The 12,489-nt window shown below is 46.3% G+C and overlaps 1 protein-coding gene across 3 annotated transcripts in view; it reads left to right on the forward strand.

The window, feature by feature from the left end:
• Window positions 1–524: 524 nt before the first annotated feature.
• Window positions 525–12,489, forward strand: part of pacs2 (phosphofurin acidic cluster sorting protein 2) — a 31,465-nt gene continuing 19,500 nt past the window's right edge. For all 3 annotated transcript variants that reach the window (XM_053501499.1, XM_053501501.1, XM_053501500.1), the window contains exons 1-3: window positions 525–850; window positions 11,200–11,287; window positions 12,263–12,352. In XM_053501499.1, coding sequence (XP_053357474.1) covers window positions 726–850; window positions 11,200–11,287; window positions 12,263–12,352 — 303 coding nt within the window. In that variant the 5' untranslated portion in view covers window positions 525–725. The remainder of the gene's footprint in view (window positions 851–11,199; window positions 11,288–12,262; window positions 12,353–12,489) is intronic.

A 12,489-nucleotide genomic window follows, 5' to 3' on the forward strand; every position in this document is an offset into this window, starting at 1 on the left:
GTCAGTATCAGCTGCCCCACTGTGCGGTAATAATAACTTCATTATTTACATCCGGGGGGAAATAAATATCTGATGAATTCCTTCATGTTTGATTGACGCCTGCCCTCCATCTTCTCCTGCTGAACCCTGACTCTGATCCTCCTGGTTCACTCATCATCTAAAGCTCTGCTCAGATCCACAAGAGTTTATTGTATTTGTATTTCCACCCCTCCTTCACCCCTCTGCCTCTGTTCTTCAGATAGACTCGAATGTTTATCTGGCTCTTTATTATCTGTACTGAGTGTGTAATTGCGCGCGTGTGTGTGTGTGTGTGTGTGTGTTTATTGACTGCTGGCTGAATGGATTAGGCCACACCATCATCACCTTCAATAATAATAATAATAATAATAATAATAATGATAGTTAAAATGCATTTTAATTAAAGTGAACGTGGTTCGTGAACGCGCACAGGGCTGGCCGGGATGACGCTAGTCACGTGACTTCCTGCAGCCCGCGCGCGTGTGTGTGTTTGGTGTGGGGGGGGCAGTAGCCGGTGCTGCAGTTCTCAGTGCGCAGGCTGAGCGCGCGGTGTGGAGCAGACATGAATCCGCGCGCACCGAGCACGAGCTCTGCACCGTCCGGAGGTTCATAAAGGCGCGCGAGCGTGTGTGTGTGTGTGTGTGTGTGTGTAGGTTTTCTGCATTTTCTTGTTGTTCGGTTGTTTTTCCCCCGCGGGTGTCGCGAGCATGGCGGAGCGGAGCGGGCGCGTGAGTTTCCCCGGGAGCGGCGGCGCGCTCAACACCCCCCCGCTGCCCATGAACCTGTTCGCCACCTGGGAGATCGACGGGAGCTCCGCCAGCTGTGTGCCCAGGTACGGACCCGGGAGTGTGTGTGTGTGTGTGCGTGTGTGTGGCGCCCGTGCGCGCGGGGGTCCGATAACTGCACGGACCGAAGCAACTTTCGTTTTTGAATGACGTAATGAGCTGTAAGGTTTGAGCTTTAGGCTGCGCGCGCGGGCGGTTAAGCGGAGCTGCACCTGCGCTTTTACTCTAACGAATAAACAAACCCAGGTGTGTGACGTCACTCCACACGTCACTCCTCAGTGTCCGAGGCTTTGTGATCTTAGCACGTGCCTCTCGTTTGTGATGTACTCTGTTTTACACGTGTGTATGCGCGCGCGTGTGTGTGTACATGCATTGTTTAGGACCACTCATTTATAATAATATTATTACAATAACATAACAGTTATTATTAATAAACATTTATTAGTTGATAAAACCTAATAACTTTACTGCATTTTAAACATTAACCATTAATTATTACACAACAGTTAGTTCTGAGCGAGTAATCTGATTGGACGAGAGGTGATGATAACAGACAGTAACAGCACTGTGAGGTGTAACTCTGTGTATGAGTGGGCGTGTCCCAGGTGTTGTCCAGTGGTTAATGACACTAACTGTGTGTCTCAGCGTGGGTGAGAGTAGGTCTGTACGGTCCGCAGTACTGAGGAGAGAGCAGCTGTCTGACTAAACCCACATTCACACCCAGTCACAGAAGGAAACCAGTAAGAGTTTAACACCACTCATTCACTCACCCGCTCGCTCGCTCACTCACTCACCCGCTCGCTCACTCATCCACCCACCCACTCGCTTACCCACTCACTCACCCACTCACCTGCTCACCCGCTCACTCGCTCATCGCTCACTCGCTCATCGCTCACTCGCTCACCCGCTCACTCACTCACCCGCCCGCTCACTCACTCACTCACTTATCATCTATTACCGTTTAATCCTGTATTCACTTCTCTCACACTGTTAGTTACACTACGGTCGTTCGCTAACAGTCGGCCGCCAGCTCCTCCGGGCCCGGGAGGATAGGAATGGGCGGGGCAAGAAAAGATTAAATGAAACAAATGATAATTTGCTAATAATAAAGGGGGCAGAGGGAGCTCAGTGGTTATGGTGTTGGACTATCAATCGAAAGGTCCCAGAATCAAACCCAGCACCAACAAGTTGCCACTGTGGGGTTCTTGAGCAAGGCCCTTAACCTCAAACTACTCACATGTATAATGAGATAAAAAGTCTGGATAAGGTTGTCTGGAAAACACTAACTGTTGATTGTATAAAAGCAATATCACACTTCACAGGTCATGCTGTTGTCCTGAATATCAGCATGGCTGTAAAATTTTCAGTGTTTGGACTGCTCCATTGTGGCTACGACCACATCACAGCTGTGCCGATATTCAGTACAACAGCACCACCTTAAATGTGATGCGGCTCAATTAAACTATTATTAGATTAGAACAGATTAAGGGCAGAGACAGAGCCCCAGAGAGGAGTGTGAGATAGGAGAGGAGACAGAGGACAAAGAGGACACTGCATAAGGACATAGAGGAGATACAGGACAGAGAAGATGCAGTGTGAGGACGGCCAGTGGTAGAGGACGGGGAGAACACAATGTGAGCACAGAGATATAAGACCTAGGAGATAAGGATAGAGAAGAGAAAGGAGGACAAGGAGGAGACAGTATAAGGCCTGAGAGGAGACAGTTAGAGGACATAGGGATGACGAAGGACAAATAGAGGATGACATGAGGGCAGAGAGGAAACACCATGAGCATAGAGAAGAGACAGTGTGTGGATTGAAAGAAGGACTAGGAGAAACTCTTCGAAGACAGAGAGGAGACTGAGGACAGAGAGAAGATGGCATGAGGAGAGAGGAGAGACAGCGGGAAGACGGAGAGGAGGCAGTTAGAGAACAGGGATAATACAGGGTGAGTAGGGACAAACAGGAGACTGCATGAGGACAGAGAAGAGACGGCAGGGAGATGGAGAGGAGGAAGTGTGAGGATAATGAGGAGGACAAGGAAAAGACAATGTGAGGACAGAGGGGAGACAGCATGGACTTTTTCAGGAATAAAAAGACTGATTGAGAACATTCTCTTCACACTGGATTATCTCTCTCTCTCTCTCTCTCTCTTTCTCTCTTTCTCACACACACACACACACAAACACACAAAATGATAAGCTGCTACTCATTCATACCACTGCTCTTAAATAGCCACTGTCAAAGACACACATTTATCATACACAGCTAATGAGCACACACACACACACACACACACCCCATGCTAATGAATCTGTCTGAGTGAGCATGCTTTGATTAATTCGAGCTGTCTCATGAGGAGAAGTGAACATTAATTTGTGGAACAGAAAGTGAGAAAAATAAAATCCACAAAAAATCAGAGAGCAGGAGACGAGAGACGGGCCGATGGAGGACAGGGGGTGGGGGATGGGAGAGACAGCGATGGAGACAGGGTGATGAGGGACGTGGGGGCGGGTAGAGCAACGCCGGGATATGGCTAATCAATTCTTTATGCTAATAAAATATTTAGCAGTGTAGTAAAGACGCAGGGCGTCGCTTGTCCTCGTCACTCTTCGTCCTGTCGTGGGGGGTGAGGAGGGGAGGGAGGAGGGGGGGGGGTGCAGGGGTGCACGGATCAGATGGAGCCTGAATTCTATTTTTGGAAAATCCTTGTTCTGTTCCTCACAGTTTAAAATGAATCCTGATAAATTAATCATGAAGCGCTAATGAAGCTCGACCGCGGCAGCTGAGTGCTGGAGTGAGGTGTTAGCATGATAGCGTGCTAATAACGGTGTAATGAACACTCCCTGGTTATAACAGGTTACAGATATTGTTTCACCTCGCTGTCTCCCGCGCCACAGAACTAGCAGACTAGCACGATGCGCTCATGCTAATCTCAGCCAGCCAGTCAGTCTGTCACAGTATCTGCTTCATTTATACAGCAGCTAGTTAGCATGTGAGGGGAATTTGTTATTTAGCTTTAGATCTAAGACCAGCTAGCTTTATTTAATTCTGTCTTATGGACATGTTTGCTTACATGCCATAGTGTTTCATTAACATATTGCATTTATACCACCTAGCTAACTTATTTATTAGCGAGCTAATCCAGAATAGCTGTCTATAGCAAACATTTATTTCTTTTTTTCTAACTGAGAAAAATGACAGAATTCTCTTTTATGACTTGTTTCTGTGTGTGTGTGTGTGTGTGTGTGTGTGTGTGTGTGTGTGTCAGAGTTCCAGTAACAGTGTGTTAGCATATCCTCTCCAGCTGGGACATGTTAGCGTGTTAATCTGCTAGCAGACCTGTTAGCGTGCTGCAGCGATTGGTGGACTTTCTGTTCCAATGATTGTTCTGGAATGATGTGGAGGAGAGCTGCTGCAGTGTGTGTGTGTGTGTGTGTGTGTGTGTGTGTGTGTGTGTGTGTGTGTGTGAAATAAACACGCGCGGTCTCGGTCAGCGGTGATCCTCAGAGCTGCGACCCTGTGCTTATTTTTAGCAGCTGATTTCCTTTAACTGAGAAATTGAATCCCAGTGTAACACGCAGGACACACACTCAGGGGCTGAAGGTCATATTATTCAACATGCTGATGTTATTTAATGTGATTTACTGTGTGTGTGTGTGTGTGTGTGTTTGAGCAGCTGGACTAGAAGAGAGAGAGAACCCTGTCTGTGGTGATATTTGTGTTTATGCTGGTGGTGTCCTGTCTGTGTGCTGTGTGTAACCTTCCTCTCAGTGTCTTAGAAGACAAGTGTGTGTGTGTGTGTGTGATGTAATAAACACTCAGGAGCACACACTAGGGGAGAAAAGAGACGAGAAAATGTTGCGGCGTTCCCGGTGAAGCGTGTCAGGCTGACGCGCGGCTGTGTGTAGCAGAAACCCAGTGTTGTTGCGAGGTTGTTGTGCAGGTAGAAGACGCAGAGGGATCACACCTAGTGTGTGTGTGTGTGTGTGTGTGTGTGTGTGTGGAGGCCTGTCCTCTGCGTCCCGCCCCAGACCCTATTCTCTGACAAATCCCCAGGTGAGACCGGGTTGGGGCGGGGCGGGGCAGATTGCTCCTTCTGATAGGTCACATGATGCAGCGATTCCTGTTTTCCTGTTGGAAGGTGATTGGCTCAGCTGTAAGTGGTGGGCGTGTCCAGGCAGGACACAGCCAGTGATTGGCAGATGGTGTGTGTGATTGGCTGATGGCTGTGGTGGGCGTGTCTGTGTGGGCCTGGCTTTGTGATTGGCTGGTTTGTGCCTTCTTGTTTAAAGAATATTTCCACAGATGGTTTTCTTTGACTCTCTGTGTGTGTGTGTGTGTGTGTGTGTGTGTGTGAGTGAGAGAGATTCCTAAAGGTTTCCCGCTGCTGCAGCATTTTCTCAAGGGCCCCTCAGCAACACAGTGAAGCAATCTCTCACACATATACACACACACCACACACACACACACACACACACACACACACACACACACACACGCATAGTGCGAGTGAACAAAGCTTTGATTGAGGCATCATAGTTGTGTGTGTTGGCGGTGTGTGTGCTGAGATGTCACTCTGAGAGAAAACACTTGTGCTTTTGTGTCTCAAACCCTCCCACTACCATTCTCTCTCTGACACACACACACACACACACACACACACACACACACACACACAGGCTTGATGAATGCCCACAGTGTGTTTACATATTGTGTGTTGTTTTTGCTTTAGAGGTTTTGTTCCTTCTGAAGTGTGTGTGTGTGTGTGTGTGTGTGTGTGTGAGAGAGAGAGAGACTTCAGCTCACTATAACATTAGATTGGTTTTAAAAACCAGAGTCTCGGATTTAAATGTTTTCTGATCAAAGTGTGTGAATTTCTCACTGTAACTTCACACAGCACGGTGATGATGTCACGGTGGGCGGGGCTGGAGCCGACCAATCGGCAGCTTCGACTCCACTCTCACTCAGTAGGAATGGAGAACACACACACACACACACACACACACACACAGACTTGTACACCTGAAAACAGTGCTGTGGGACAGGAAATCCAGACTGGGAGCAGCAGCGGTGCTGGGCGTTACTGGGCAGCACTCGGCCCCTCCCCCCAGCATCGTGCAGTGGGAGGAGCCTCAGTGTGGAGAGACGCCGGAGGAGATCCTCCCCAAATCTCGTCCCAGATGTCCCAGGCGTCCCTCATGTCCCCCAGGTATCCTAGGCTTACAGGCATCCCAAAAGTCCCAGGTGTCCTTGGGGTCCCTGCTGTCAGAGACACACTGCTACCACACACACACCCTGACCTCCGCTGGAATAACTCCAGCTCTGAGAACCTTACAGCTTCATCTAAACACACACACACACACTCTCTCTCTCTTCCTCTCCCTCTCTCTCTCTCTCTCTCTCCCTTTTCTGGTTTAACCATCAGTGTGACTCATCAGTTTTATTCCTCCTATAGTGTGCACTACATAGTGTTCTTCATGTCCTGTAGGTCCAGAAGGAGAGAGAGATGTATGATAAATGGTTTTTGCTGATATTTAAAATTCAGACGATACAGGTAGACACACACACACACACACACACACATTTCCGTCACACAGGAGAACATTACGAGGAGTTTGGTTTGTTCCTCCACTGTTAGTACGGTTGGAGACTCCACACATCTGAGTGACATTAGATCAGATCCATCAGTGACGTCTGATTACACGCTTCAGAGGAAGAGGTCAGGGAAACATGATCACATGATCAACATCAGACATTTCAACCAGAAAGCGTGCAGATTCTCCAACACTCCTTATATAACAGTTCTAGTAGGCGTTATTCCCCGAGTGATGATAACAGACAGTAACAGCACTGTGAGGTGTAACTCTGTGTATGAGTGGGCGTGTCCCAGGTGTTGTCCAGTGGTTAATGACCCTAACTGTGTGTCTCAGCGTGGGTGAGAGTAGGTCTGTACGGTCCGCAGTACTGAGGAGAGAGCAGCTGTCTGACTAAACCCACATTCACACCCAGTCACAGAAGCACTTTCAGTAAGAACACACGTCTGATAACGTTATGGCGTCTTAAACAACACGCCGTCTCTGCACTAATCACTTCTAAGTCCTTCTGAATCGCCTCGGAACCGTCCGCGTCGTTCTGTTCACGGCTAACGCTTAGCTACAAAGCTAACTAGCGTCGAACATGAGGCTGATTTTGGGGATTTTACGCCCTACGTAGTGCACTAGTTTTCCATTTAGTGCTGTTTGGGATTCGACCCCAGAACCTAGCAGTGCTGATATGTAGCACAACAGCACGAGCTCGAATGTGATGGTGCTTAAATATTCAACTCTTTTAAAAGTAATTTTATTCTAATTTAAGGAAAAAAAAAAAAAAAAACAGAAGACAGCAAACCCCCCCCATCCACCCCCCCCCCCAGACCTCTAGAGCCCCGCCCCTGTTTTACATTACAAAACACTTTTAAACATTATAAACAAATCTAACAGGAGATGTGTGTAAAGTCTGTGTCTGTCTGTGTGTGTGTGTGTGTGTGTGTGTATACGTGTGTGTGTGTGTGTGTATACGTGTGTGTGTGTGTGTATACATGTGTGTGTGTGTGTGTATACGTGTGTGTGTGTGTATACGTGTGTGTGTGTATATGTGTGTGTATATGTGTGTATACATGTGTGTGTGTGTGTGTGTGTGTGTGTGTATACATTTGTGTGTGTGTATATATATATATATATATACAGTGGTGTGAAAAACTATTTGCCCCCTTCCTGATTTCTTATGCTTTTGCATGTTTGTCACACAAAATGTTTCTGATCATCAAACACATTTAACTATTAGTCAAAGATAACACAAGTAAACACAAAATGCAGTTTTTAAATGATGGTTTTTATTATTTAGGGAGAAAAAAAATCCAAACCTACATGGCCCTGTGTGAAAAAGTAATTGCCCCCTGAACCTAATAACTGATTGGGCCACCCTTAGCAGCAATAACTGCAATCAAGCGTTTGCGATAACGTGCAACGAGTCTTTTACAGCGCTCTGGAGGAATTTTGGCCCACTCATCTTTGCAGAATTGTTGTAATTCAGCTTTATTTGAGAGTTTTCTAGCATGAACCGCCTTTTTAAGGTCATGCCACAACATCTCAATAGGATTCAGGTCAGGACTTTGACTAGGCCACTCCAAAGTCTTCATTTTGTTTTTCTTCAGCCATTCAGAGGTGGATTTACTGGTGTGTTTTGGGTCATTGTCCTGCTGCAGCACCCAAGATCGCTTCAGCTTGAGTTGACGAACAGATGGCCGGACATTCTCCTTCAGGATTTTTTGGTAGACAGTAGAATTCATGGTTCCATCTATCACAGCAAGCCTTCCAGGTCCTGAAGCAGCAAAACAACCCCAGACCATCACACTACCACCACCATATTTTACTGTTGGTATGGTGTTCTTTTTCTGAAATGCTGTGTTACTTTTACGCCAGATGTAACGGGACACGGACTTTCCAAAAAGTTCAACTTTTGTCTCGTCGGTCCACAAGGTATTTTCCCAAAAGTCTTGGCAATCATTGAGATGTTTTTTAGCAAAATTGAGACGAGCCTTAATGTTCTTTTTGCTTAAAAGTGGTTTGCGCCTTGGAAATCTGCCATGCAGGCCGTTTTTACCCAGTCTCTTTCTTATGGTGGAGTCGTGAACACTGACCTTAATTGAGGCAAGTGAGGCCTGCAGTTCTTTAGATGTTGTCCTGGGGTCTTTTGTGGCCTCTCGGATGAGTTGTCTCTGCGCTCTTGGGGTAATTTTGGTCGGCCGGCCACTCCTGGGAAGGTTCACCACTGTTCCATGTTTTTGCCATTTGTGGATAATGGCTCTCACTGTGGTTCGCTGGAGTCCCAAAGCTTTAGAAATGGCTTTATAACCTTTACCAGCCTGATAGATCTCAATTACTTTTGTTCTCATTTTTTTCTGAATTTCTTTGGATCTTGGCATGATGTCTAGCTTTTGAGGTGCTTTTGGTCTACTTCTCTGTGTCAGGTAGCTCCTATTTAAGTGATTTCTTGATTGAAACAGGTGTGGCAGTAATCAGGCCTGGGGGTGACTACAGAAATTGAACTCAGGTGTGATAAACCACAGTTAAGTTATTTTTTAACAAGGGGGGCAATTACTTTTTCACACAGGGCCATGTAGGTTTGGATTTTTTTTCTCCCTAAATAATAAAAACCATCATTTAAAAACTGCATTTTGTGTTTACTTGTGTTATCTTTGACTAATAGTTAAATGTGTTTGATGATCAGAAACATTTAAGTGTGACAAACATGCAAAAGAATAAGAAATCAGGAAGGGGGCAAAAAGTTTTTCACACCACTGTATATATATATATATATATATATGTGTGTGTGTGTGTGTCTGGGTTAACACTATTATTAGCATTAGTAGATAATAAAAGATGTAGGTCAGTCCTCTGGGGTGCAGAGAGAATATCTGGGTTGGTTGAGTGCAGAGTCACAGAGCTGTGTGTGTGTGTGTGTGTGTGTGTGTGTGTGTGTGTGTGTGTGTGTGTGTGTGTTTCCATGGTTACAGTGTGACATGAGTTAATGATTGGCTCTGTGAGTTCCCTGAGTCAGGAACACTCGTAACAGGGATGTGTGTGTGTCAGGGATGCTAGAGGCTAACTGCTAGCCATCACACACACACACACACACACACACACACACACACACACACACACACACAGGTCAGTTAGAGCTATCAGTGAAGTGCATTACTAATAATAACACAGAGGAGAGAGAACTGAGGAGTGTCTGAGCAGCATTTACAGGAAACACACACACACACACACACACACACACACACACACTCACAGGTTAGAGAGGGCGAGATTGAGCTTTGCTGTGTTATTAGATAGAGTGTGTATCATGTTACAGGTTACTCACACATTAAAACCACTTTCACAAAGCACTTCCTGGTGTGTGTGTGTGTGTGTGTGTGGTGTCAGTTTGTGGTTGTCAGGATTATAACCTTTCTGCAGAGAATAATGGAGTGTATGTGTGTGTGTGTGTGTGTGTGTGTGTAAACAATGAATCCTCTGACTTGACTGTACAGCGTGTTCTTCTGATTACACACATATTTGTCCTTGTGTGTGTGTGTGTGTGTGTGTGTGTGTGTGTGTGTGTGTGGTTGCAGTGCTGTTGGAAAGAGAATGTCACTAGGTAGGCAGTGTGTGATGAGCAGTAGTGCACCCTCCTGAGGTCACTTCTGTAAGTGCACGTTCTGGCTGGTCCTGATCTGAGCTCATGCTGTCTCACCCTAAACACTCCCATGATGCTGTTCACAGCACAGTTAAACCAGACACACACACACACACACTGGAAGTGAGTTGTATAATATGTTCTGAGAGATAAGTTTGAGTGTGTGATTGAGGACAGTAACACTCACGCGTGTCTCACACACACACACACACAGACACACACACACATTACACACCTGCTGAACTCCACGGTGTGGTGTTTACACTCTTCTCTTACCAGAACAGATTAGTATTAATATAAACAACATGGTGTGTGTGTGTGTGTGTGTGTGTGTGTGTGAGGATTTTCAGGAAGGTAATGACTCATCTCTCTTGACTCTTCAGTGTGTACACAGTGTTTGAACTAACACCTCCTTATGTCTCTGAGTGTGTATACGCTGAGCGTCACACTCGCCGAGGAGCCGCCGTGACCCCGGACACACACACACGTCCAGAAACCCAACCGGCTACAGAACCATCATTAATGGACATGAATAGAGGAGGATCAGTGAGGAGATAAAAAGCGTTTAGTCCAGATTAGTTAAAATGTATTTTAGGAGACAAAATGATAAACGCAAGGACAAGATGTCAAGGTTAAAATCCTCGGCGAAAAGACTTTATATAAGTGTCTCTCTCTCTCTCTCCCTGTCTCTTTCTCTGTCCCTCTCTCTCTGTCCCTGTATCTGTCTCTCTCTGTCCCTCTCTCTCTCTGTCTCTCTCTCTCCCTGTCTCTCTCTCACTCTCTGTCCCTCTCTCTGTCTCTCTCTCTCTCTCTCTGTCCCTCTCTCTCTGTCTTTGTATCTGTCTCTCTCTGTCCCTCTCTCTCTCTGTCTCTCTCTTTCTGTCTCTCCCTGTCTCTGTCTCTCTGTCTTTGTCTCTCTCTCTGTCTCTCCCTGTCTCTCTCTCTCTCTGTCCCTCTCTCTGTCTCTGTCCCTCTCTGTCTCTCTCTCTCTCTGTCCCTCTCTCTCTGTCCCTGTATCGGTCTCTGTCTGTCCCTCTCTCTTCCTGTCTCTCTCTGTGTTTGTCTTTCTCTGTGTCTGTCTCTCTTTCTCTCTCTCTCTCTCTCCCTGTCTTTGTCTCTCCCTGTCTCTGTCTCTCTCTCTCCCTGTCTCTCTCTCTGTGTCTCTCTGCAGGTTGTGCAGTCTGACCCTGAAGAAGTTGGTGGTGATGAGGGAGTTGGATAAAGAGCTCATCTCTGTCGTCATCGCCGTCAAAATCCAGGTGAGAAAAACTTCTCTGTCCGTCTCTTAATGTTTGTGTTTATGACGTGTTCTCACATTAAGAGCTCAGATACTGTGTGTGTAAAGATGGACAGAGGTCGAGTAAGACACGCGCAGAGACACACACCTGGCAAAGACTTCTATCCCCAGACTATTAGTGTCGTTAACTCGAGTGAATAGCTGAGTGACGTCATCATTACACAACACACCACATTACTGGACACTAACCCACCTGTTTAAAGGTTTATCTCTAAGAAACACATGTTTTAAAGGGACGTTTTATTCGTACAATCCTAAAGTAATCATGTGTAGTTTAATGTGCAGTGTGTGAGCATGTGCAATAACACACACACACACACACACACACACACCCACACATATACACATATACAAGTCGACTGGCCCTTCTTCTTCTTGTCCTTACCTTCTTATTGTACCGTCGGCTGTGTGTGTGTGTGTGTGTGTGTGTGTGTTTACGTGCATATGAAAAATAAATTTTAACTGATCAGAGGCCGGTAGGAGGTGGTTTACCACTATAACCAGCGCCGTGTCTGTGCTGTGTTGAGGCCTGGACCCTGACTGATGCAGGTCGTGTGTGTGTGTGTGTGTGTGTGTGTGTGTGCGCGCGCTCGAGGTCGGGTTTCTTAAGTAGTGCTTTAAAACCTGCTAAATTAAAGGCGTTCAGTAAGAAACCCCCCGCTGAGTGAAGAGTTCATGATTAAAAGGTCTTCAGTCGTTTCTGGTGAAAATGTGCAGAAGTTATTAAGTGAAATGATTTGAGTCTCTGGAGCTGAAGTGAAGAATAAAGAGCCGAGATACACAGATCTCACATCACTAACAGCTTCTACTGCCTCCAGGACGCTTCAGTTCTGTTCCAAACCGAGTTATCTGAGGAATATTACCACTTTAATAGTCTCTGTGTGTGTGTGTGTGTGTGTGTGTGTGTGTGTGTGTGTGTGTGTAAACTTGATGTCAGGGCTCAAAGCGGATCCTGCGCTCGCATGAGATCATGCTGCCCCCTACAGGCACTGTGGAGACTGACCTGGCCCTCACCTTCTCTCTGCAGGTAGCACACACACACACATACAAACACATATACACACATATACACACACGTACACACACGTACACACACATACAAACACATATACACACACATATACACACACACACACACACACACACACACACACACATACAAAC

This window comes from Clarias gariepinus, chromosome 8 (genome assembly GCF_024256425.1).
Source record: "Clarias gariepinus isolate MV-2021 ecotype Netherlands chromosome 8, CGAR_prim_01v2, whole genome shotgun sequence".
In the NCBI taxonomy this organism is placed as follows: Eukaryota; Metazoa; Chordata; class Actinopteri; order Siluriformes; family Clariidae; genus Clarias; species Clarias gariepinus.